At 35.1% G+C, this 25,833-nt stretch overlaps 4 protein-coding genes across 6 annotated transcripts; 1 reads left to right on the top strand and 3 right to left on the bottom strand.

Annotated features, from left to right (window-relative positions):
- Nucleotides 1-25: 25 nt before the first annotated feature.
- Nucleotides 26-3,937, bottom strand: LOC125594263 (extra-large guanine nucleotide-binding protein 3-like). 3 transcript variants are annotated; one of them, XM_048770527.1, is made up of 7 exons: nucleotides 3,619-3,937; nucleotides 2,305-3,392; nucleotides 2,109-2,213; nucleotides 1,850-2,029; nucleotides 1,603-1,777; nucleotides 1,051-1,307; nucleotides 26-972 (listed from the first exon to the last, which is right to left on the bottom strand). In XM_048770527.1, exons 2-7 carry the CDS (start codon nucleotides 3,331-3,333, stop codon nucleotides 205-207), a joined length of 2,514 nt encoding a protein of 837 aa, XP_048626484.1. In that variant the 5' UTR covers nucleotides 3,334-3,392; nucleotides 3,619-3,937; the 3' UTR covers nucleotides 26-204. The 3 variants fall into 3 exon arrangements, with proteins under 3 accessions (XP_048626484.1, XP_048626483.1, XP_048626482.1); XM_048770526.1 differs by having other exon boundaries at nucleotides 3,628-3,936; XM_048770525.1 differs by having other exon boundaries at nucleotides 3,672-3,935.
- A 2,408-nt stretch (nucleotides 3,938-6,345) lies between these two features.
- On the bottom strand, nucleotides 6,346-6,870 carry LOC106453823. Its single transcript, XM_013896027.2, has one exon. The coding sequence runs from the start codon at nucleotides 6,868-6,870 to the stop codon at nucleotides 6,346-6,348; it is 525 nt and encodes a 174-aa protein (XP_013751481.2).
- Nucleotides 6,871-7,439: 569 nt separating this feature from the next.
- LOC125594264 (pentatricopeptide repeat-containing protein At1g31920) lies at nucleotides 7,440-9,443 on the top strand. The gene has a single exon (XM_048770528.1). It carries the CDS (start codon nucleotides 7,605-7,607, stop codon nucleotides 9,426-9,428), a length of 1,824 nt encoding a protein of 607 aa, XP_048626485.1. The 5' UTR covers nucleotides 7,440-7,604; the 3' UTR covers nucleotides 9,429-9,443.
- Nucleotides 9,444-13,928: 4,485 nt separating this feature from the next.
- Nucleotides 13,929-20,912, bottom strand: LOC106455052 (aquaporin NIP3-1-like). The gene is made up of 4 exons (XM_013897103.2): nucleotides 20,790-20,912; nucleotides 20,176-20,400; nucleotides 14,479-14,759; nucleotides 13,929-14,385 (listed from the first exon to the last, which is right to left on the bottom strand). The coding sequence occupies exons 1-4, from the start codon at nucleotides 20,910-20,912 to the stop codon at nucleotides 14,073-14,075; spliced, it is 942 nt and encodes a 313-aa protein (XP_013752557.2). The 3' UTR covers nucleotides 13,929-14,072.
- Nucleotides 20,913-25,833: the final 4,921 nt, after the last annotated feature.

Here is a 25,833-nt window from a genome sequence, read left to right as displayed (position 1 = left end):
GTTTTGATGACATAGCCCACAACCATACTCGATCAATTTAATCTAAAAATATGAATTATGGTTTAACACTTACACATTTGATATCATCAAAACCTTATTCCACTCAAATAAAAGGAGAAAAAATCCTAGGGCGAAAAACCAAATCTAACATAAAAATTACAACAAATGATGAATCAAGAGTTTCCCTCCAAAGAGACAATCTCTTCACTCCTCAGGTCTAAGATATGGCGAAGAACTCATATCAGTACTGTAATAAGAATCTTCTCCACCATTTAAGTAACTTTCTTCCTTCTCTTCCTCCCATTTCAAAACCTCTCTCACATACTTAAACCCTTCATCCACATTGGCTCTATCCCTAGCCTTACCTTGCCACACAAACAGTTTCTGGCCCGTGAGAGACGCGTAAAGCAGCTTGAACTTCATGGCAACGTAGAAGTAAGCTTGGTAACCAAGTGACTGCACGTTGTTGTTCGTCCTCACGGGACAGAACTCGCTGAACCATTCGCAAGATGTTAACGGCGAACGGTTAAGCTTCTCCTCGAAGAGGTCGTACTTGTTTAGTATCAAAATGAAAGGAGTGTCTTTGAAACTAGGATGCTTAACCATCGACTCGAAAAGCTCCTTGCTCTGGATCATCTTGTTCTGGAAAGTGACCGTTCCGCTTCCTTCTGGTGTGATACTGATCTGGTCGTAGTCGCTTAAGCTGATGCAGAAGATGACTGCTCGTACGTCTTCAAACATCTCTACCCATTTGCAGCTATCGTTCATCCCCTTTGCGTTTACTCGGATGAGCTGGTACTTTGGCTGAGGAGGTGACAAGACGTCAGGGTTTTCAGGGTAAGTATCAGACAATGGACTTTGTTCGGTAAGAGAAAACTCCATGAAAGCTAATCCGTTTCCTTGTGTGACGCCTTCCGCGTATACGATATCTCGCTCCGAAGGCTCATACTCGTTGCTCGACACTTCCATAGCCTGCAAAATGAAAAGCCTAAGTTAAAACATTTATGAAACTAATAACAACAGAACCATGAACACGAGTTCTGTCTGTACCCGGCTCAAGAAGTACTCTGAAACATCAGGAAGGAAATGAAGCTCGTCTTTTCGTTTATACGTGGCTTGTATCGCTGGATCTTTCCACACTTCCTCAACCAAGGGAGCGTACTCACGTGTTGCAGCTGGGAAAAACGCGTCGAGATCACCAGTTGCTATGATATCTAGAAGCCAATCCGAAAAATGCTTCAACCTCGGGTTCAATGTATACACACACTGCGGAGTATTGACAGTTCCATCCTCGTTTGCTTCCTCGCCTGCAAGATCATTTCAAGAAAATCAAGAAACTAACAAAACAAGAACCAAATGTTTTATATTCCATCTGTTCCATAAAAGAGTTTTTTAATATTTCAAAGTATATGATGTTTTGATATTAGTTTTACTTTTATTGAAAACTGTGTGACAAATGGTGTTTTATAATCTTTTGATTCTTGGCTAAATTAGTTTTAGTTTATATTTTTAATGCTACTTTTTAGAAAAAAAATAAATGTATGTTTTAATTCTTGTGCCTCAACCAAAACATTATTTATTTTGGAACAGAGGGAATAGTACCTCCCGAGTCTCCTTCAACGGCGTTTAAACCTCTCATATGCGACAAAGCTTCCTCTTCAAACCGTTCTCTTCCATCGAGTAAGATACTGAGATATCTATACATATTGCTTTGTACCATCAGCTTTATCTCCTGAAGCTCCTCCACCGAGAACTTGTTTCCATACAGAAACTTGGCCTGTTTCAAATCAAACAAATAAGTAAACCATCGAATCTACAGATTCTCTCTTTATCTAAAAACATTAATTACCTGTTTAAAGATAGTGCTAGTTCCAGACCCTTCAATACCAAGAAGTAGAAGCTTCTGAATCTTCTTATGCTCTATATAATTCGGAACAGTTACATGAGTGCTCGGTGGTTGTACCATTCCTCGAGGTTGTCCGTGTGGAAAAGGTAAAGAAACCAGCGCACACATGAACCTTGTAGATGCCTGTTTAACCCCAAGACCCAACAAACTCATGATGCTTCTTACAAAACCAAGAATCTGATAAAAAAAGTTATTACACTACCTTCTCCCAAATGTTTCCTCGGATGTTATTCTGCCCTTCTTCCTCGTAACGCCCATCATCGTATACCCAAAAATGAGTATCACGTGGACACTGTACATTTGCTATCTGAGATAATACACAACAACAACACACACAACACAAGGTTTATACACGATTGTTTTCAGACAAGTGGCAATTAAACACAAGACCAAGTTACCTTCAAGATCCTTAGCTCAAGCTTTGTGATCTCTCGACCGTTCATATAAACTTCCGTGTTCCCATTACTAGCATGCGGACATAGCTTCCCGGTGAAATTCAAGTTAGAGCTTATGACTCTGTCTGGTTTCTCTCCTTCCTTACCCCACAGACCAGACTCTTTGTCGTACCAATAGCCACCCGGTTTCAACTTCTCAGGCGGTAAAGGACAGTTAAGCAACTCAGCCATTTCCTCAGGCTTTAACGCACAACCGTTGACGATCAGCTGCTCAGGTCTCAGCTGATTAGCTGCACACTCCTTCTCCGCCTTCATGATCTGTTTAACTTCCAAAGGACTAAGCAACCTCGACAACACCCTCGAGTGTTTCCCTAGCTTAGACCGTTTAGATTCGTCAATAGCTTGGCCTATGCAGCTCACACACTTCCTTCCTTCAGGCATCGAACCCATCGCTCTAAGCACACAGTTACCACAGTACTTCTCATCACAGACAATACAAGTCTCTTTCTTTTCCCATTTAGCTTTCCCGCATCTATAACACTCTCTCTTCTTCTTCTTCTTCTTCTTCCGTTTCTTCGTACACTCTTGAACTTTCCTCTCCCTATCCGTGTCCCTCTCCACATTGTTCTCCTCTTTACTCTCAACAGGTTTGAACTTCACAACGGGTCTCCGAACGTGATTCCCATTTGGTCTGCGAGCAGAGACTGGTGAAACAGAGGCTGAGCCAGAGGATGATTCAGGGTTGTTGTGCAGCACAGAGACCACGGACTCAGAGCTAGCTGGTGAACCTCTAGGGCTCTGACCTGGAGAGGTTGTGACTCCTCCGGCTATACGAGAGACAGGCAAGGGGATGGGATGAGGATTAACATCAAGAGGTGAAACTCTGGGGATTGAGTGTAGAGGAGTGGGACCAGTGTACTCCATGGCTATGGAGAAATCGAATTCAGATGAGTTTTCAGGGAAAGGAGCTCCAGGAGGAAGCATCTTTCTCACCATATCTTTCCAGCTTTCTCCCCCATCTTTCTCCATCATTGAAATTTGCAAAGCTGAATCCCTTTAAACCCCAAATCAGATCACCATGTGGGTTTTGTCTTCAGACACAAAGACAGATAGAAACGAGAAAGAGTTAAAAAGATTAGGAATAACAAATTGGCTTCAACATCAACATATCTATCTATATAATCAAAGTCAAATAGCCGGCAAATAAAATTGAAAATCTAGAAAGGAAAATGCTTTATTTATTAATTAATTATAATGGCATATTTGACAAATTCAAGGTCAAATCAATTGTCTGTGAAAATAATTCAACATCTATACCAAACCCACTTGATAATAATTCAGCAGCCCACAGAGAGAGAAGAAGAAGAAACCTGCACAGGAAAAAGTCTAAAGCAAAAGACCAAAGAGAGAGATATATGCAGAAGAACAAAAAGTCGAAGCTGAATCTGAGAAGACGAACTGAGAAGAATAGCAAGTGACAAATCTGTTTTGATTCCTCTGATTTTTGTTTTGTTTTTTTTCCTGAGGGGAAATCACGAAAAGCCGATAGAATCTGGAGAAGGAAACGGCAGAGAGACGGTGAAATCCATAGAGAGATGAATTGAAAAAAGACAAGGACCCACGAGTGTCTTACATTAGTTCGTGTCGATGGAGACGGCTTTTGTGTACGAGCGCGTGGGTCTACACGCCCCCTCTTTCTTGCGAGTGATTCACACTTTTTCAGACCAATCTAATAATTTGGTTCCGAAGATAACACAACACGCTAATCCCAGGCGCCTGTACGCGCGTGCGTGTCGCGTTTCAGTAAAACACACAACAACCACAACGTCCATTAATGTGCAATGTAATAAGTACTCTCTCTTATTTTATTTACTCTGCACACACCATCACACTTAAAATGTTCTTAATTTGTTGATCTTTCTTTTTTTCCGTCAACGTTTATTTTTGTTAAATGATTGAAGTAATATTTAAATTATTTCTACTTGCGGACTAAATTGTCTGAAAACCGTCAGCATTCAAATTAGGCATGGGAATTCGAGGTCCCAGTCGGATTTTGGTTTTATCCATTCGGGTTTCAGTTTTTCGGATTTATCAAAATCAACCCCATTCGGGTTATATAAAAATTCGGTTCGAGACCGGTTCGGGTTATATCGGGTTCGGGTTGGGGTTAGTAAATCTTCAAAGAACCGGTATAACCCATTGTACTTTCGGGTTCGGGTCCCAATCGGTTCTTCGGTTTAAAAATACATGATTTGTACCTATTTTGTAACTAAAACATAAATGAAATCGGTTCTTCGGATATAAAATACATGATTTGTACATATTTTAATAGCCAAAACATAAGTAAAATCGATTTAAAAATAAGAATAAACATCAAACGTGATCATTCAAAATCAAGCGAAACATAAACATAGTTAGTGATAGAAAGAAAACCAGATAAATGAAATCATAAAACAAAAACTAAGTTCTCATGAAATGAGAAACATTATTCAATGAAAACAAAACCAAAATAAAATAAAAATTAGGCTTCAACCGCCACATTTCAGCATAAACCTTCATGTAATAGATAATTATTTTAGAAGTTCAATAATATCTTAAAATATTTTGGATACATATTAAGAATTAAGATCATATTTGGTAGAAGTTCTTTTTGTAATTATAAATGTTTCGGGTTCTATCGGATATCCATTTAGGTCGGGTTCGGTTCGGATAATACCCATAACCCAATATACCAAAAAACAGGATCTATTCGGTATTTATTTCGGATTCAGATCGGTTCGGATTCATTTTTATCGGATCGGGTTCGGTTCGGATTTTCGGGTTCGGTTTATTTGCCCAGCCCTAATTCAAATACAAGAACTTTATATGCAATATGCGCATAAATGATGTCAATAATTTTAAAATTCGAATCAAATGAGCAGCATGTGAGGAATGACATTATTGTGTTCTGACGTCGTTGGCCGTATTATATGTTCTCCTCTGTAGAATCTTCTTCATTCACATATCTAAGTTAGTGGATCGTCTGAGCTAGGCCTAGTCTGAGCCATTATGAGGATTGTATAGAAAATGGTTGTAGTTTCTGATCTTTTTTTCTGATAGGGATAAGAATTAATTCGTTTTCGGTGGCAATTAAATGTTGACAGTAAGCAACATTTTGTGCGCTAATTACAATCATAGTCAAATTTGTATTCATTGAAAATGGATGGCCGACCCCTCCTGTTACTTTAACTAACAAAAATGGAAACTTTGTAATACATCATATCATAGTAGTGATAGATGAATTGACTGTTCTATTTAGGTTTGAGAACATTTTCGAAAACAGTAAAAAAACGAATCGAATCAAAAAACCTGGTTCGGTTCGGAAGCTAGTAGATTCTATATCTCGAAACAAAAAAAGGAACCAAACCGACCCGAACCAAAAACCAAATAAATACCCAAAATTCTATAATATAGTTTATATATTTATAAATATTAACTATATTCATCAAATAATTTTAAAAAATATTATTTATATGTCAAAATACTCAAGAAATTGAATTATTAGGATAATTTTCATCCAAAATATTTTAAATTATCTGAATTATCTAAATTTTTATTTAAAAATTTGAAAAATCTGATATTTAATCCAAAACATATTTTCTTTTACATTTTAACTAGAATTAACCGAAAAACCAGAATCGAATGGGATCCAAAATTACCCCAGATATAAGTTGGTTTCCAATTTCGTTATCCGAATTGAACTGAGAACCGAAATAACCGAAAACCAAACTTTCTAACGTCTAGAACCGAAGAACTGAAAAACTAAAAGAACTCGAAGAACCGAACGAAGAATTGAATTCCTAGTTCTATTTGTTAAACGCTTTCACAAGATTCTTTTTGTTTTAGATAACCTAACCCAAATGTAATCTGATTTTGTTAAATAAGGTTTATGAACTATTTCACTTTTCAACCATTTTGTGAGAGCCCAAGAGGACTCATTTATATTATTTTTTTTTGTCTTCCAAAACATTCATTCCAAACTTAAAGGGGTTCATACAAGCTAGCCTATATAGCTAGCCTAATCGGATCCTTTACTTCATAAAAGCTGAAGCATTGCTCGCGTGCTCGGGCCTCCTTGGCAAGAGTATCCGCACGGAAATTTGCTGAGCGAGAGATAAACATAAGAGATAAGTCTTTAAAGAGAGCATTCATAGCTTTAATTTCGTCCAGAACCGGTTCTAGAGCAGGCCAGTGTTTCTTCCGTTGTATTATGTGCACGAGCTGTTGACAATCAGATTCAAAGTTTATGCGCAGGCATCCTCGTTTGTTGACTTCTTTCATCGCCCAATATAAGCTCTCGGCCTCTGCGTGTAGTGGTGTCTCTGTTTGTGGTCCTTTGCACCATCCTCTTAACACCTCCACTTCCTGTTCAAACAAGACAAAGCCCATTCCTATTCCATCGCTTGCCTCCACCCATGACGCGTCAACCTGACATCTCCACTGATGCGTTAAGTTAGGTGCTGGGGTAGGATCTTTCCTCTGGTTATTTTCTTCTTCTATCGTGAAGGTCGTCTCAATGATCTGCGCCATCTTCCAAGCTTCCGCCTCCTGCCTTGCCAGTTGCAAAATATCCAAAGCTGTAGTGTCTAAGTTACTAAAGCACTTATTGTTTCGAGCCTTCCATTGATACCACATGATCCATGGAAATATCGAAGAGATGTCTCCGATATGATTAGGCTCTTTACAGTACCTTAGCAAAGTATCAACATTAACATAAAGTGAAGAACACGAGAATAACCCCGGAGATGAAGGGATATTAGATAGAGCCCAACATTAAATTGCCGGTGGACACTCAAAAAGTATATGATTTACTGTTTCTTGTTCCGCTCCACATCTCTGACAAGTACTATCTTTTCCACAATGACGTTCTTTCAGCTTACTTGCTGATGCTACAAATCCTGAGATGAGGACTCATTTATATGAAAACCTGTTTTGGTTTCCGATTGAAAACGAAAAAGGCCCAATTTCAAGTTTCGGTTCGTTTGATTAAGAACCAAACCGAACTGAACCATAGTGAAATCATGTCTGAATATGTTAAGCGAAGGTGGGTCCCAACAACTGAGACATAGAGATGGAGAGAAAATCCAAAGCACAATCTCTCTCTCACTCATCGCAACTTATCATAAACAAAAAAAAATTCAAACTTGTGGCTCATATTTTCCAGGAAAATCTCCAGGGGATGAGATTCGAAACCAGTCCCTAATGATCAGGGAAGGGTTGTTGGGCACCCAATCTCCAGTTTCCTTAATGGTCTCAAGGAGAAGATGATAACGTCGTCACCACTTATACAGTCTCTATTGGCTTCTAGAGACGATGTAAATCACAACCCAGAGGTCAACAGCTTTAGAGCAAAAGAGCAAGAGTGTTTATACCTCTTGAAGAGATGCAACAACATAGAAGAGTTCAAGCAAGTCCACGCCAAGTTCATCAAGCTCAGTTTATTCTCCTCTTCTCCCTTCTCAGCGAGCAGCGTTCTCGCAACGTGCGCTCACTCGGGATGGGAGAACAGTATGAACTACGCAGCGTCCATTTTCAGAGGAATCGATGATCCGTGTACCTTTGATTACAATACAATGATCAGAGGGTATGTCAACGAGACAAGTTTCGAGGATGCGTTGTGTGTTTACAGTGAGATGGTAGAGGAAGGGGTTGAGCCGGATAACTTCACGTACCCGTTTGTTCTCAAGGCTTGCACTCGTTTGAAGTCGGTTCGTGAAGGGAAGCAGATTCATGGGCACGTGTTTAAGCTCGGGTTTGAAGCTGATGTGTTTGTTCAGAACAGTTTGATCAATATGTATGGAAGATGTGGAGAGATGACACTTTCTTCAGCGGTTTTCGAGAGAATGGAGTCCAAAACAGCTGCGTCGTGGAGCTCGATGGTGTCAGCTCGTGCAGGAGTTGGAATGTGGAGTGATTGCTTGATGCTGTTCCGTGAAATGTGTAGAGAAACGGGTTTGAAGGCGGAGGAAAGTGGAATGGTTAGTGCTCTCTCGGCTTGTGCTAACACCGGTGCACTTGATCTAGGAATGAGCATTCATGCCTACCTGTTGAGAAACATCAGCCAACTCAACATAGCAGTCAAGACTTCGCTAGTAGATATGTATGCTAAATGCGGGTGCTTAGACAAGGCGTTGCGTATATTTAAGAAGATGGAGAGTAGGAACAGTTTGACTTACAGCGCAATGATCTCAGGACTCGCCTTGCACGGAGAAGGAGAAGCAGCTTTGAGGATGTTCTCAGAGATGATCGAACAAGGTATAGAGTCTGATCATGTAGTGTATGTCAGTGTTCTCAATGCTTGCAGCCACTCTGGTCTTGTCAAAGAAGGCCGTCGAGTGTTTGAGGATATGTTGAAGGAAGGTAAAGTGGAGCCAACTGCTGAGCATTATGGCTGCCTTGTGGATCTTCTAGGAAGAGCTGGTTTGCTGGAGGAAGCCTTGGAGACTATCCAAAACATGGCTGTTGAGCACAACGATGTTGTGTGGAGAAGCTTCTTAAGCTCATGCAGAGTTCATGAGAACGTTGAGCTAGGGAAGGTAGCAGCTCGAGAGCTGGTTAAGCTAAGCTCACACAACCCAGGTGACTATTTGGTGATCTCTAACATGTATGCACAAGCTCAAATGTGGGAAGATGTAGCCAGGGTTCGAACAGAGATGGCTAACAAGGGTTTGAAGCAAACACCGGGTTTTAGTATAGTCGAGGTAAAAGGTAAAACCCACAGGTTTGTTTCACAAGATCGGTTTCACCCACAATGCAAAAAGATCTACAAGATGCTACACCAGATGGAATGGCAGCTAAAATTCGAAGGATATACACCAGATGTGACCCAGGTTTTGCTAAGTGTAGATGAAGAAGAGAAAAGAGAGAGATTAAAAGGACATAGCCTAAAGGTGGCTCTTGCCTTTGCACTACTGTATACACCTCCAGGGTCTATCATTAGAATAGCTAGAAACCTGAGGATGTGTAGTGACTGTCACACTTATACAAAGAAAATCTCCATGATCTACGAAAGAGAGATTGTTGTAAGAGATAGGAACAGGTTTCACCTATTTAAAGGTGGAACTTGCTCTTGTAAAGATTATTGGTAGATTTGGTTCTTTCGATATCCCAAATGTTAAAATTCTTTCTCCACGCTCTTTCAAGCATTAAGATACCAATAAAAAATACAGTTACATGAAACAAACACTATGAACATTCTAAATCAACCTTATTTTATTTTATTTTATTCTGAATGCACAAAAAGGGCTTACACCAAAGAAATTTAGCACCCTAGTATACTCAACCCAACTTGGTGATGCATGCGCCTAATAACACTGCCAAAAAGTGTTGGTTACTCAACATGAATGGAAGAAACACCTGAAGTACCTGCAGAGCCGGCCCTTGGGCCAAGCCAAAGAAACAGTGGCTTCCGGCCATTTAATTATAACAATAATTTCAGCCACAATTTTATAAAAACTTTCCTTAGGCTAGTGGTAAGTTTAGAATGTTACAGATCTTATTGGCCCAACCAGGGTTTGAAGTACCACTAAAGCGGCCAATTTTTTTTAATTTTTTTATAACGCGGGTTATAGATCTTCTTCCGCCTCCTCATCGCGTATAAGGCGGAAGAAGAATTTTGGCGTCAAAAAAGCAGATTCATATGGCAGATCTCCTCAAGTGATAAAAAATAAGATTTTTCCATGAGGTGGCTAAAGGAAAAAGGTTCATGACATGATGTTAGTCATTGAAGATGATCTTGGAAACGTGTTTTTCAAAGAAGATCAGAATGCCTCGTGGATCTTCTTCCTCTAACCCTCATTCGATTATGGAGGCACGAGCGACAAGAGTGCAATATCATTGTTCATATCCCCAACAATAAATACAACTACTTCAGCCATCCCTTATGCAGTTAAGATTAGAACAACTATGTTTACCATTCATCCCGACAAGACTCAAGGTCCAGATGGACTTTCAGCATGTTTCTTCAAATCAAATGGAGATGTTATCGGGTCAGCAATTTGCTCTGAAATACAAAAATTTTCCACGACAAGATTAACAGCGGGCTCACCCAATGTCACTCATATCAGAATTATTGTGAATATCACCAATTTTAAAATGGTCTCAGAGTATCGACTGATTTCACTATGTAGTGTTTATTACAAGAACATAGCCAAATTCTTGTAGCTCTGGTTGAAACCGGCCCTTCATGATATCATTTTGAGACGCAATCAACTTTTGTACCAAATTAGGTGATTTTGGATAATGTGCTCATCATACATGAGCTACTTCACTATCTAAAGTGCTCACAAGCTCAAATAAATTGTTATATAGCCGTAAAAACAGATATGATAAAAAAAATATAAAATATTAAATTTGAGTTTCATTCAACTCGTCACAAAAAGCTCTGGATTATGTGATTTTTTTTATTGAATGGGTCATGCAGTGTATCTCCTCCACTTCTTACTCCCTCCTCGTCAAGGATTCAGAGCATGGTAAGGTAGTAACTTCTATATGGATTTGTCAAGGTGACTCTTTTTTCTTTTATATCTTTATCCTTTGTTGAGAGGTTCTCTCGGACTTATGTAGTAACATAACTTAGTGGACATCTATATGGACTGTGAGTTGGACGAAACGCTCCACGAATAAAATCACAGCAGAGCTTCTATGTCTAAAAATCTGTTTCAAATCAGATTATCCAGTGTTCATTGAATCAATCAACTCAAAGCTTCCTCCAATGGACCTCTACGGGCTCATCCAAAATATAGAGTATCTATCATTCTCCTTTTTTTTTAATATATTTCCAGTTTTTGTTTATCCCGAGATGCCTCAATATTATGGCAGAATATGTTGCAAAATAAGCACTCTGTATGCACACTTCTTCGCCATCTACCTAGTTTGGAATTATCTAATTTTATTAAAATTGGTGTTTAAAAGAAATGAAGGATGGGTTTACAAGAGTGAGAATGTGAATAAAATAAGAATTAATCATAAAAGGTAGAGATACTAACGGAATTGAATACTTTTAAATTGTGTAAAGGGGAAAACAATTCATCTTTATGAATTATATGAAATATCTAATCTATTAAAATAAAGTTCTATTTTTTTATCTACTGTTAACAAGTCATACTAGGACCATCTAAAAAATTTACATATTTCATTATTTACATTAATAATAAAACAAACATAAATATAAATTTATTTTTAAATATAACAAATTTTGTTGAGAAAGAATCTAATAAAATCTTACCAACCTTCTAAATATTTTTATAAAATAACACTTAATTAATTTCGTAAATACTAATCTAATATATTAAAACAGAAGTCATGACTTCTTTTCATGTGTGATTTTTTTAGTTTGGACCATTACTAAAAAATATCATATTTTACATAAATTCATTATTATATTTTTTAATATCTTTATCTTTTTATTTGAAATACAAATGAATATATTTAAAATGTTCTAACAAAATCTTTTTAAAATCTTCTTAGAATCTTTTTAAATTTACTTTCGAAAATTAGTTAGTTTTACTTTAAATTATCATAAAATATAATTAGAAATTAAAATTTAATATAGTTTTGGTTTATAAACGAAAATTTAAATAAAATGAAATTTATTAATTTCAAAATACATTTACTAATAATTTTTAAAAATTTTGTTAGAAATAAATATTTATTTCTATTTTAATTTTTTCATATATTTTTTCTAATAAAATAAAAATCATGATTTTTTGATGAGTGATATTTTTATTTGGACCATCATTTAAATTTTCTATTAAATGTATATCACTAATGCTAATATATATAATATTTTTAACTATTTTAATCATAATATCTTTTATATCTTTTAATTTTTTTAATTTTTTTTTAAAATTCTAACAAATCTCTTGAAAAAGATTATAATAAGATCTTAATTGTCATAAATTGAATATAAATAGTTTCAACTAATTTTGTAATTAATAATGAAATTTTACTAAAAGAATAAAATTATATCATATTTTATCAATTTTATAATAATATCTATCATTTTAAAATAAAAACGTTATATTGAACAAAATATGATAAAATTATTTTAAATTGATAAGCTAACATATTTTATTTTTATAAATATAAAATATTTATGCTAAAAATATAATATGTTGGTAGAACGGGTTAATATTAGTAAACTATATAATACATGTATAAAAATTTAAATTATCTCAAACTTTTTAATATTCAGTAATTTATTATATAAATTAATAAACATTAAAAACTTACTAAAAAAATATAGCGATTTGAATTACGGATCATGATTATGATAAATTAAATACAAAATTGTTTTCATATATGTTATTTCACGCATTAAAAAATTTAGTTTAGTAATCAAACGCAAATTCAATAGGACAAATATATAATATGCAACATATATGTGATGATTTTAATTTACAGATGAAAACTATAAAATTATTATATTTGGCATAATTATACAAACATTTAAATATGTGAGTAACATTAAAATATATAATAATTATGTAAAACAAATATCAATATATATAAATGTGAAAATATATACCCGCACGGTTGTGCGGGTGGAAATCTAGTATAACTTTATAATTCAATGTTAACTAAAATTTATTATAAAATAAAATTCTATTCTATTTTATATATATTTTAATTATATTATGTATTATATTAAAATAGAAGTACTATATGAATTAAATATGGGTCTCATTGACGCGTGGATCCCACAAAAATTTTTAAAACCAGTCTCCAAAATCACTAAATAAGGATTAGTTTTTGGGGAGTTTTTGCAATGTTTGTGAGTCCTACCGATACGTGACGGTCTGCGATTGATTTTTTTTTTTTATAGAAAGCAAAAAGAAAAAAAAAAGAAATTCTTAAGGACCCCATTTGGGATTTCACAGAGCCACTTTTACAAACAAGAAGATAATCACGCGGTCCTAATCGCAGATTATGTAAGAGAAAAAGATAATCAAAGCCTCCTAATCGATTGAAACCCATATCGATTGAAACCCTAATCCCTTTTACCCCAAATCGTTTACCCCCAAATCGTTTAGGACCGTATCCATTGAACCCAATTCGATTTCAAAAAAATAGAAGAAGATATACCGAAATAGATCGACAAGAACCCAAAAATCTCCAATTCCAGTGAAACCGAAACCCTAATTACAAACGAAAAAATTCACAAATCGTTTCAAATCCCACAGCCAATCACTACACAAGAACATAAAGAAGAAGAAACCCAATAAATATCACAAATCCGTTGTAGAAAGACTTCGATTTACCTTGATGGCTCGAGGTGATCGAATCGCATAAACCGTCGTCTTTTTTTTTTCTTTCTCTTCTTCGCAAATGATTTCATTTTTGTTTCTGAATGCACGTTTACCCTTCGACCGGTCCAATACGAAGCTGCCACGTCCCTACGGATTCGATCCGTTAACCCCTTCTCTACGGACTGCTCCTTCTCAGTATCACACTTTTTTATTAATTTTTTATTCACATGCTGCAGTTAAGGATTCGCATAAACCCTGCGTTGTGGATGCTCTAAGAGTTCCCGTAGGAGTTCACCAAAAATAAAAGAAGCAAATCTCCAGATCCACATTAGAAAATATATAACATAAACAACTAGTTCAATACACACAAATACATCAACGCGCGAAATGAAAACCTCAAATAGACACCAAACACAACAAAAAGACAACAATCACGATGACCAATCAAATATTATTCAATTATTGTTGCAACACATCTGTCTTTCACGCCAACTTGCATGTGATATTGCATGTGTCATTAATATCAATGGGAGATGAAAGTATGAAAATTTTCCGGTTATTCGGATCAACCATTTGAAGAACACAAAATTCCTCTAGAGATGCTTCTTTATTGCAATTTGGACGTATTATCTCACCAAATGATTTATTTGTAGACCGTAACATATTATAAGTCCATGCACCTGTCAATGCTCCGACAACAGGTGCAACTATGTATATCCATAAATCCTTATAACATCCCCATATATATGCAGGGGCCAAGCTTCTTGCTGGATTCATTGATGCTCCCGAAATTGGCCTAATCGATTAACAAATAATTTTCTTGCACATTTTGTTATAACATTCATAATAACTTTGTAATATATATTATAATGGTTTTCGATATACGTACCCGCCGAACAAGATGTCGAGTACTACAGTTGCACCAATTGCAAGACCTGCAAATGATCTGTTGGCTCTTTTATCAGTAGCTACAGCCGAAATAACAAACAACAAGTTGAAAGTAGCGATGAATTCCACTACGAACGACGCTGTGTTAGAACTTGACGGGTGTGTTCCCACATAAATAGCGCCTTTGAGGCTACAACCATTGTTGTTCAGATTGAACAAGAGCCGAAGAGATTCTATCGCTAAGGTTGATCCGAGAACTTGAGCGGCAATATACCCTGGAACCTATATAAAAAGATTGATCATAATTCAATATTATACCTACGGTTTATGGATCTAGTTCGTATTACGACATTTTCTGAAGAAGGGAAAAGTATATGCAAAGTAAAATATGAGAAAACGTTTTGATATGATTAAAATATTTCGGAAGACATTTAAAATTCGAGATCATAGGGTGACAAAAAATATTATCATGCATATGCATGATGTTAACGTAAATCATATCTTGTCATTTCATGAACTAATATGATAACTACTAGGAGATTTAGATAAATCCTATTAATGTCTAGATAATGATGTATTTACTCTATCTCCTTATGAGATTAGGATCTCTCAACCTTGTATATAAGGAGCCTATTGGCCGTACATAATGACACACAAACTATTTACTTCTACATTCATTCCGTTATATGGTATCAGAGCAGAAAGATTCTTTGACCTAAAAACGTTTTTTTCTTGCCGTGTTTCTAAAGGAATATGGCGGATACTACTTCTACTTTATCTTCTACGCCAGCTCCGGCGATTACTACTACAGAACTCTCTAATTCCTCTCCGTACTACCTTCATCCATCTGATAACCCTGGAGCTCTCATCACTTCCGTCTTGCTTCGCGGTGATAACTATACAGAATGGGCCACTGAACTTTCTAACTCAATTCAAGCCAAACGGAAGCTTGGATTTCTCAATGGTTCAATACTCAAACCAACGACTGAACCTGACCTCTCTCGATGGCTTGCAACGAACTCTATGCTCGTTGGTTGGATACGAACTTCCATTGATCCTAAAATACGCTCGACAGTAACCTTTGTTCCGGATGCTCATAAACTCTGGGAGACTCTACAACGTCGCTTCTCTGTCCGCAATGGAGTTCGGATTCATCAGTTACGCGATGCAATTGGTTCATGTCAACAGAATGGCCAATCTGTTATAGACTATTATGGTCGGCTTACCAAACTTTGGGAAGAGCTTGACAATCTTGCGACAACTCGTGCGTGTACCTGCGAAGCTGCACCAGATATTGAAAAAGAACGAGAAGAGATTCGGGTTCACAAATTCCTCTTTGGACTCGATGAATCTCGTTTTCGAACTATACGATCTCAGATTATTGATGAAGATCCTCTACCTGATATGAACAATGTTTATTCACGCATAATTCGGGAAGAGCAACACAACAACTCCGCTCGTACTACAGAAGTTAAGAATGACGCTATTGGATTCTCTGTCCATTCTGAGACACCGAAACAGGACTCATCATCAACTGCAGTAGCTCCCCGAAGCCGTGATCCAAACAGACTCTGCACTCATTGTTCTCGAACAGGTCATGACCAGACTGAATGTTTTCTTCTTCACGGATATCCTGAGTGGTGGTATGAACTACAAAAGACTACTGGAGCAAATGTTTCTGGCCAACGAGGACGTGGAGGCCGGTTCTCTAATACTGGAAACAGAGGTCGTGGTCGTGGTCGTACTAATCATACCCGAGCTGTGACCAACAATGCAACGTCTGCACCACTAAACAATCTCAACAACGACCAGATCTCACAAATCATTCATCTCCTTCAATCTTCTCAGCAAACTTCTAGCATCTCTACTGAGAAACTAGCTGGTAAACCTATATTTAGTGATGTGATCATTGACACAGGTGCTTCGCATCATATGACAGGAAACCTGTCTCTTCTAATCGATGTTGTTGACATACTACCATCGTCAATCCGATTTCCTGATGGACGATATTCTAAAGCACAGAAGAAGGGCACTATTAAACTCAGTCGTGACTATTACTTGACTGATGTGTTATTTGTTCCTGATTTCAACTGCACATTGATCTCAGTGTCGTGTTTACTTAAACAAACAGGATGCATAGCTATATTTACTGATACTTTGTGTGTATTGCAGGACCGTTTTACGAAGACCCTGATTGGAACGGGTGAAGAACGTGAGGGAGTTTATTATTTTACTGGAGTCACAGCTGCAAGTGTCCACCGAACTGTGTTGAAAAATTCTTCTACCTCAGAACTCTGGCATCGACGGCTGGGTCATCCATCTTTCCGAGTTTTATCTTCCTTACCGTTTTTAGATAACTTAGTTTTTGATTCAGAACAAGCTACGTCTTGTGAGATTTGTTTTAGGGCCAAACAAACCCGTTGTGTTTTTCCTGATAGTTCAAATAAAACTTCTTCTCCATTCTCTTTGATACACTGTGATGTTTGGGGACCTTACCGTATTTCATCTTCGTGTGGAGCAAGATATTTTTTAACCATCGTCGATGACTACTCTAGAGCCGTATGGATTTATTTAATGCTTGAGAAGTCAGAGGTATCTGGTCTTTTACAGCAGTTCTTTGCCCTTTGTCAACGCCAGTTTAATCGACCAGTTCAGAAGATACGGACTGATAATGGGTCTGAATTTATGTGTCTTGCATCTTACTTCAAGAAACAGGGCATTGAGCATCAAACCTCCTGTGTCGACACGCCTCAGCAAAACGGCCGCGTCGAACGGAAACATCGCCACATACTCAATGTAGCGCGAGCATGTCTCTTCCAAGCACGCCTACCTTCTACTTTCTGGGGCGAGAGCATACTAACGGCGGCTCACTTGATCAATCACACGCCATCACAGGTCTTACATGGTAAAACACCATACGAGCTCTTGTTTAACAAGAAACCAGATTTTGATCGACTTAGAGTTTTTGGATGCTTGTGTTATGCACACCGACGGTCCAGAGATAAGGACAAGTTTGGTAATCGTAGCAGAAAATGTATTTTTGTTGGTTACCCATATGGCAAGAAAGCATGGAATCTATATGACTTGGATACACAAGATTTTTTCACTAGTCGGGACGTGATTTTCTCCGAGTCAAAATTTCCTGGAGTCGACTCTGATGATTACGTTCGACCACCTATCAACTACTATGATGCATCAATTGATGATTGGCTTTCACCTGCTGATGAATCTAGGGGGAGTTTGCCATCTCCTCCAGCTGTGCCTGCACCTATGACTACTCCTCCTAATACTACGAACGAAGCTACTCCCACTTCTCCTCCTGTGCCCTCTACGATCCCTGTTACTACTCCTACCCTGCCTTCTACGACTACTGAGCCTTCCAGACACAATAATACACCTGAACCATCCTCTCCACGTCCATATACCTCGTCTGAACAAGCCGATGTTCCCTCACCAGGCATACCTGAGATACTTGGCCGTGGCTTGCGCCACAAGACTCCTTCTATTCTCCTCAAGGACTATGTTACACACTCTGTACAACAGGAAAATAATAAACTTTCTCACGATCTCTCCTCACCTGATCATGGTCCTCTACGAACGGTCTCAGGTAACACTCCGTATCCTATCTCTAGCTATGTTTCTGACCATTTGTTTTCAGATACCCATCGAGCATACATGGCATCTATTGTTCACGACGAGGTTCCAAAGTCTTTTAAAGAGGCAGTTAAACTTAAAATTTGGAACGATGCTATGGGTAAGGAGGTCACTGCGTTTGAAGAAACTAATACTTGGGAGGTTGCTACTCTTCCTCCTGGAAAGAAAGCTCTTGGAAACATGTGGATATATTCTAATAAATATCATGCTGACGGAACGCTGGAACGACCCAAAGCCCGACTTGTGGTTCTTGGAAATCATCAAACAGAAGGAGAGGATTTTACTGAAACATTCGCCCCTGTTGCCAAACTCTCAACTGTCCGTATCATACTTAAATTAGCAGCAGCGAATGGATGGTTAGTACATCAGATGGACGTCAGTAATGCGTTCTTACATGGGGATCTAGAGGAAGAAATTTATATGAAACTCCCACAAGGTTTCACTAGCTCAGATCCAACTAAAGTCTGCCGACTAAAGAAGTCTCTATATGGATTACGACAGTCTCCACGGTGCTGGTATGCTAAACTATCGGATGCCTTGGAAAAATTTGGCTTCTCTCATGATTATGCTGACCATTCTCTGTTCTCAAAGATACGAGGATCGGTAATTCTTCACATCCTGGTATATGTGGATGATTTTGTGATAGCCTGCAATGATGCTACTGCTCTACAAGAATTCAAAGATTATCTGCAACGGTGCTTTCGTATGAAAGACCTTGGCAAACTTAAATATTTTTTGGGAATTGAGGTTGCTCGCAATGCTTCTGGTCTTTACTTGTCTCAACGAAAGTACGCCCTGGATATTATTGCTGAGACTGGTTTATTGGGATGTAAACCGTGCTATGTACCAGTGGAGCTCAATCACAAACTGGCAGAGGCCACTGGTCCACTAGCTAATGCAAGGCAGTACCGGAGATTGGTTGGTCGACTGATATATTTGACCAACACTCGACCAGAACTTGGCTATATCGTGCACATTCTATCTACATTTATGCAGAAACCTCTCCTGCCTCATTGGGAGGCAGCTCTCCGAGTTGTTCGTTACCTGAAAGGCTGTCCGGGTCAAGGCATTTTCTTAAAAGCCAACGACTCCCTCCAGATTAGTGCTTATTGTGATTCGGATTGGTCATCTTGTCCTGCTACACGACGTTCTATCAGTGCCTATATCATTTTCCTTGGCGACTCTCCGGTTATATGGCGGGCCAAGAAACAGGATAATGTCTCCTTATCATCCGCAGAAGCTGAATATCGTGCTATGTCTGAAACTGTCAAGGAATTGAAGTGGTTAAAGGAGCTCTTTGAATCATTTCGTATGCCAAATCCTACTCCTATGCGCCTATTTTGTGATAGCAAGTCAGCCATTTATATTGCTGCAAATCCTGTCTTTCATGAACGTACAAAACACATTGAGCGCGACTGTCATCACGTGCGCGATGCTGTTAAAAAGAAGCTCATCACTACAGAACATGTTACCTCGAAGAATCAACTGGCAGACATCCTTACTAAAGCGCTACCTCGCCCACTCTTTGAAGATTTGTTGTCCAAGTTAGGTGTTCGACATCTCACACTTCCAACTTGAGGGGGAGTAATATGATAACTACTAGGAGATTTAGATAAATCCTATTAATGTCTAGATAATGATGTATTTACTCTATCTCCTTATGAGATTAGGATCTCTCAACCTTGTATATAAGGAGCCTATTGGCCGTACATAATGACACACAAACTATTTACTTCTACATTCATTCCGTTATATGAACCGCATCATGTCATATAAAATGCTATATTATTCTTTTTGATGGGTACAATATATGAGAGAACGTTTTGATTTGCTTAAAAATTATCGGAAATATATATTTTTTGAATTATTTCATATGAATAAAAGATGTTCTCATGCATTAATGTATGATTCACGTAAATATCTTCTCATTTCGTCCGCAGCATCATGTCATATAATACCCGATATTATTTTAGATGGGTAAAATAGTAACATTTATAAAAATATAAGAACTGAATTTGATAGTATGGTTTTCTTCTTTCGTCACCTGTTTTAATGGAAATTTTCTAGAAGAAGCAAGCGCAATGGTAATAGCAGGGTTGAAATGTGCACCGGAGATATGACCTATTGAGTAGGTCATCACCATTACGGTTAAACCCCATGTCAAAGCTATGCCAGGAAGTGTCACCGGTTTACCGTACGTATCATTTACCACGATTGCCGAGCAGCCAGCAAATACCAGAGAGAATGTCCCCACGAACTCGCCAAACAACTAGAGTATACAAGAATACGTTTTAGTTATGTGTATATATATATAACAATTAAACTCAATCTTAAGTTTACAAAAAAAAAACTCAATTTCATCATCATCACATATGATAACTAAACCGAGTTTGAGTTCCATGGTATTGATTGATCTGCTCGTTTTCAATATCTAAAACACCATAGCTAAGAAATAGAATAGTTAACTAAAGTATTAAACTCTTTTAAACTACGTTTTAGAAATAATAAGTCTACCGAACTGATCCTGTATAGATGTTAATTGGGTTTTGATTATTATACTTCAAATTTTGAATGTTGTAAAAAGCCAAATATTTGAACGAAAGTCAAAACGAAACGTGCATATCAATGTTCGATAAAATAAAGAAAGCGTATCATTACCTTTTGAACGAAGGATATGAATATAGGAGGGCGGGGAGAATCTTGTGAGCGGGATCCACCACCGGATCTACCATCTTCGATGTCTAAGTTGGCGATTTGTGTCTGACCAGTAATATTTGCCATTGATGAGAGACTTTTCTCCAAAAATGTTTATGGGTTTGTGGATTACTCTAGTTTGTGTTCGTTTATAAGCAAATGATTAACGCATGTTGACGAATTATTCCTAGAATAAAGACTGATTTTGATAATTTTTTTACACCCAAATATATGAAAATAGCAAAAAAAAAATCATAGCAAAGGCGGACCTAAGGGAGGGGGAGAGTGTGGAAATTGCCAGGTAAGCAAATATCAAATAGTTTTAGTTTATATGGTTTTATAAAAAAAATCAGCATGCAGGTTAAATCTCCTTATATTATATTTTGCCCTTATTATTCAAGCTGTGCCACGTCACACTGATGTGGGATTTTAAATAGTTTTGTTTTGTGATGGTTTTATACTAAAAGATCAGCAGGTTAAATCTCCCTTAATATTTTTGTTATAATATAGTATGCCACAATAATAATTTTTAGATCTGCCTTTGCATTCATAGTTATTTATTTTTGCCACAAAAATAAGGCATGTGATTTGTGGTTATTTGCTTAAGAAATATGTAAAGTATATAAAACTCTGTTAGTAAGAAAATATCGATTGTTGGACTCAATTTCGGTCCGACTTTTATTGGGTCTGGATAAGTTGGGCCATGCAACTTGCGAAAAAGCCCAACCCATGCTAGCAAGTTCGAATCGATTTGAATAACCGGAGATCGCGGAAATATTGAGGGAAATCCGAGATCGATCAATTATAAAAATTGATCGTCAGGAACAAAGGAAGGGACATAAAAAAAAATCCTAGAGAGAACTTAACACACATCGATCTTATTTCACTTCACTTTAAATCTTTGCTTTTACTGATCTCATTTATAGTATTGGATCTTGTTTTTCTTATTGTATTAAGTTTTATCCATCAATAAAATCCATCTTTGTCTACCGAAATCTGATTACATCGTTGTGTTCTAAAGATATTGTTGTTCACACATTTTCTCTTCCGTATATTAAACTTTTGATCACTACTAAATACTCAGTGTAGATTTTAGGATTTACATCGATTAATTCAATTTTTTCGTAAACGTAAACTCCTAAAAACACAGATCGCCAACATATAAGAAGTATATTGAGCTTTGAAGAATAAATGACTAGGTCGACATTGACAGATCTGAACGGTTTGTAAAATGTGGTTTCCTAAAAAAAAAGTGATTCCCTCAAGAATTGGAGATGTTGAAACTTCTCGCAAAATAATATAGGTGGCAAGTGAAATGCAGTTGTGTTGGATAAATTTATTTGAAATGCGTTTCTGTATATGATCTCACCAAAGATTTAATATGTTGTAATGAAACTTTAAATTAGTTTCACATACACAATTTTCAATAACATAAAAACCAATTTTGTAAAATTTACTTATTTTGTTATATTTCTTAACATACACGAATATCCCCTATATATTAATAGAAAACATTTAAAAAGTTATAACCTGTAGCTTGTATTTATTAAAAAAGTGTCATGCTGAGTTGTCACGTAATTAGAATTTGGTGATTTTTTCGTGCTCGTGCACGGACATAAATATTTATAAAGTAAATATACTATAATAATTGATTGATATTTACTTTTACTTTTAAATTAATTTATAATTCTATTGATAATATTGTATTACTTTAATTATACATATGATTTTAGATATTTTATATCTAATTGGTTTTGTAGTTTTATATAGTCAATTTAATTATCATTTGGACATATTGGATTCCATTTATTTCTTTGAATTCAACTATAATATTTTTATTTTAAATATATTAATTTTTAGATTAATTTTCTTATTTGTATTTAGGTTGGTTGTTGTTTTAGATATGTAAGTATATTTTAGTAAGATTATGTAGAACTTAAGAAATCTTGTGCATAGAGTGAAATAAAAAAAATAAACTAAAATGTGTGATTCCAAATTACATAAATTAATATAATGATAATATTTGAAAGTCTCATGCATATATAAAATTTTACAAAAGAAATTGTAACAAAGAGTTAATATTTTATTTTTCATTTGTTAATATGTTTTAAGTCATCCTATAATTTATATATTCTTATTGTAGTTGAGTCTATGCTTTTAGATATAAAATGTGTTAGTCGAGTCACTCATGTTGTAGTTATTTGATCAAAAGATGTTTATTGTTAAAATTTATTTTGAGTTTTTTAATATCTCTTAAAATATGCAGTAAAAATGTGATTGTTTTGAGAAATTATATTATATAAGTAAAATCTAATTTATATTTTTGCTGTAATTGCAAGATATTATAGTCAACAAAATATAGGAAAAAAACATTTCAATAATACTAATTATAAATTATTATTTTTGTCCATTAAACATATATCATTTTATGTTACATAATTATTTTATGCAATCATCTAAGAAAATAGATAGATATATAAAAATAAATTCTATTACTTTGAAAATATATATATTTGTATTGTGTAAAATTATGTTTTTAAAGATAAATATTTTTTTATAATATCAAGATCATTTGTGTGATCTCTCTTTGTGAAATCACGTTATATACAAATATTTGTTTTCATCTAAGAATATATAGATATAAGAAAAGTGTTTTATTACTTCAAAATTAAAAAAAATCTTTTATATGAAATATTAGTATTTTTCAAATTTTCCTTTTTATTATGAAATCATATTATATATACATATATATATTCGTTTTTAATTTTTTTTTTAACTTTATAAATATTTCCTTTCTGTTTTATATTGTTATTTAGAAAATTTTAAAAAGAAAATAATAGTATTTAAAATGTAATTATTTTTAATTCATTAAAGGTATCATAGTAATCAACCACCGTGAGAGTTAACGTGAGCATGACACCTAAGAAAGTGACTTCTCATATATTATTATAGAGATGCTAATTTAGTTTACATGGCGGCTTGATAATCAATTGAAAATTTTGTTAGTGCAAAATTAAATTGTTAGGAAATGTTATATTATATAGTATGTCCATTATGGACCATTCATTTATCAAATTGAATTCTTTCTTTAAATAAAACCTACGGAATTGCCTAATGTGATTAAGATATATATGTTAATTAATGATTTTAAATAATAAATATTTGCTAACAATCTGTATACTTTTTATCATTTTTTTTTAATTAATGATTATTAAAATAAATTACATAATTAAATTAATCATATAATAAAATTTTAGATTTTTTTGTATATGTTGTATTTTGAATTTTTCAAAACAAATATAAAAAACAGTTAAAAGTTTCACATAAACTTTTGTGATTAATGTTTAATTTTTTTCCTATAATAAGATACAATGGTTAGAAAATCATATGAATAAGTAATTTTATTTCAATAGGTATTTATGTTAACATATATATATATATCGTTTAAATTAAACAATATATATCATATGAAATACATACTGATATTTTGATATCTACGTTGAACATATATTGAAAAGTTAATATTTTAATTTTGAAATCTTCATTGTTTTTTAATGATTATAAATTATTGAAACCACTAAACATTCCACATTAAAAAAATTGATGGCGTAAAATTTTGTTACAAAAATATGTAAATAATCATAAAATTATATGAGTAGACACCTCATTTAATATATATCTATATTAAAAGTATACTATATATCTATGTTAATATCATTTAAATTTAATTATATATCATATACGATAGATAAGATTGATTATTTTGATTCATTTATCCTAAAATGATTGCGAATAAACAAGAGCGATCGTTTGATTTATATGCGCATGCTAATTTATTTACTATTTGTAACTGATTTCTTAGTTTTTAATATATAATTATTATTTTATTATTTCATAATATGCATAAAAACATAAAAGAAGTAATAAATATAAAATATTTATTATGTTCAAGGTGCAAATCTTAACCTTAGTATATATCTCTTTAATAGTTTCAAATCTTAAATATTTTCTAAATCTGAGGACAAAAAAAATAACGAAATGAGAATAAATTCAAAAATCAATATTTATATCGAGCAATAACCAAAATGAAAAAAAAACACAAAAATAAAAAAAATATTGAAGATATTTAGGATTGACACGTGAATGCAAACTTTTCATAGGCATAATTAACTTTTAAATTACTAAGTCATGATATAAAATCGAGCTTTCATATTTTCATTGTAACCAAATAGTAGGCCTGAGATTCTTCGGTCTAAACGTTAGGTTCTTATGCGATAAATGATTTTTTGACCTAAAATATTTTTAAAACGAAATCAGCTCATGAGTAAACAAATTATATAATTAACAAAAAAGTTTTTAAGAAATGATTTAAGGGCCAAAAAATTTATTCGATCAAGAATATACATTTTATTTTTCCATACGATATTTCTTAGATAATTTTCATATAAGTTCGCCCTGCGCAAGGCGCAAGTCTTATCCTAGTGTATGAATATAATGAGTACGATTTACGGTTTTACTAATAATCTCAAAATTTATTCCATTTATTTTTTAATTCTACAAACAACTATTTATTTTATTATTTTTTTGAACGCTGAATATATTATGCTATTACAAACTCTGAAAAGTATTAAATATGATTCTACAGCCGACAATTTTACATGCCTTATGAAGATTCACGCCTGATTGCATCACATGAGCCGCCCTATCAGATCCATGCTTGACGGTATTTCTTGCACCCTCCGGGAATTGAAACTCAGACCTCATGGTGTAGAAGCATTGATAAACTTTTGGTCAAACCACTGGACCAAGGGGCTTCCACAACTATTTATTTTATTCAGTACCGCAAATTTTGTGTCCAGCCCACCACACCCCGTTAAATGAATGCCTACTTCACATAATTTGTTGCATTGATTTTGGGATCGTTGGGTTTCCTAGCTGTGAGTAAATAACAATGGAAAATATGCATAATTTTTTTAGCCTTTTGTTCTCAGAAACTTTAATTTTTATG

This window comes from Brassica napus (assembly GCF_020379485.1).
Source record: "Brassica napus cultivar Da-Ae chromosome A5 unlocalized genomic scaffold, Da-Ae chrA05_Random_3, whole genome shotgun sequence".
Classification (NCBI taxonomy): Eukaryota; Viridiplantae; Streptophyta; class Magnoliopsida; order Brassicales; family Brassicaceae; genus Brassica; species Brassica napus.
Note: the sequence above shows the minus strand (reverse complement) of the source record. Positions and strands in the feature narration are given on the sequence as shown.

What these genes read in the sequence shown, in the direction of transcription:
- LOC125594263 (XM_048770527.1), bottom strand. Translation starts at nt 3,333, where the DNA reads ATGATGGAGAAAGATGGGGGAGAAAGCTGGAAAGATATGGTGAGAAAG. An exon ending in TTGAGCTAAGGATCTTGAAG is followed by an intron (nt 2,214 to 2,304) that starts GTAACTTGGTCT and finishes GTATTATCTCAG; the next exon opens with ATAGCAAATGTACAGTGTCC. An exon ending in GAGGAAACATTTGGGAGAAG is followed by an intron (nt 2,030 to 2,108) that starts GTAGTGTAATAA and finishes GGGGTTAAACAG; the next exon opens with GCATCTACAAGGTTCATGTG.
- LOC106453823 (XM_013896027.2), bottom strand. Translation starts at nt 6,870, where the DNA reads ATGGCGCAGATCATTGAGACGACCTTCACGATAGAAGAAGAAAATAAC.
- LOC125594264 (XM_048770528.1), top strand. Translation starts at nt 7,605, where the DNA reads ATGATAACGTCGTCACCACTTATACAGTCTCTATTGGCTTCTAGAGAC.
- LOC106455052 (XM_013897103.2), bottom strand. Translation starts at nt 20,912, where the DNA reads ATGGCAAATATTACTGGTCAGACACAAATCGCCAACTTAGACATCGAA. An exon ending in GAAAATTTCCATTAAAACAG is followed by an intron (nt 14,760 to 20,175) that starts GTGACGAAAGAA and finishes CTTTTTATATAG; the next exon opens with GTTCCAGGGTATATTGCCGC. An exon ending in CTCGACATCTTGTTCGGCGG is followed by an intron (nt 14,386 to 14,478) that starts GTACGTATATCG and finishes TTAATCGATTAG; the next exon opens with GCCAATTTCGGGAGCATCAA.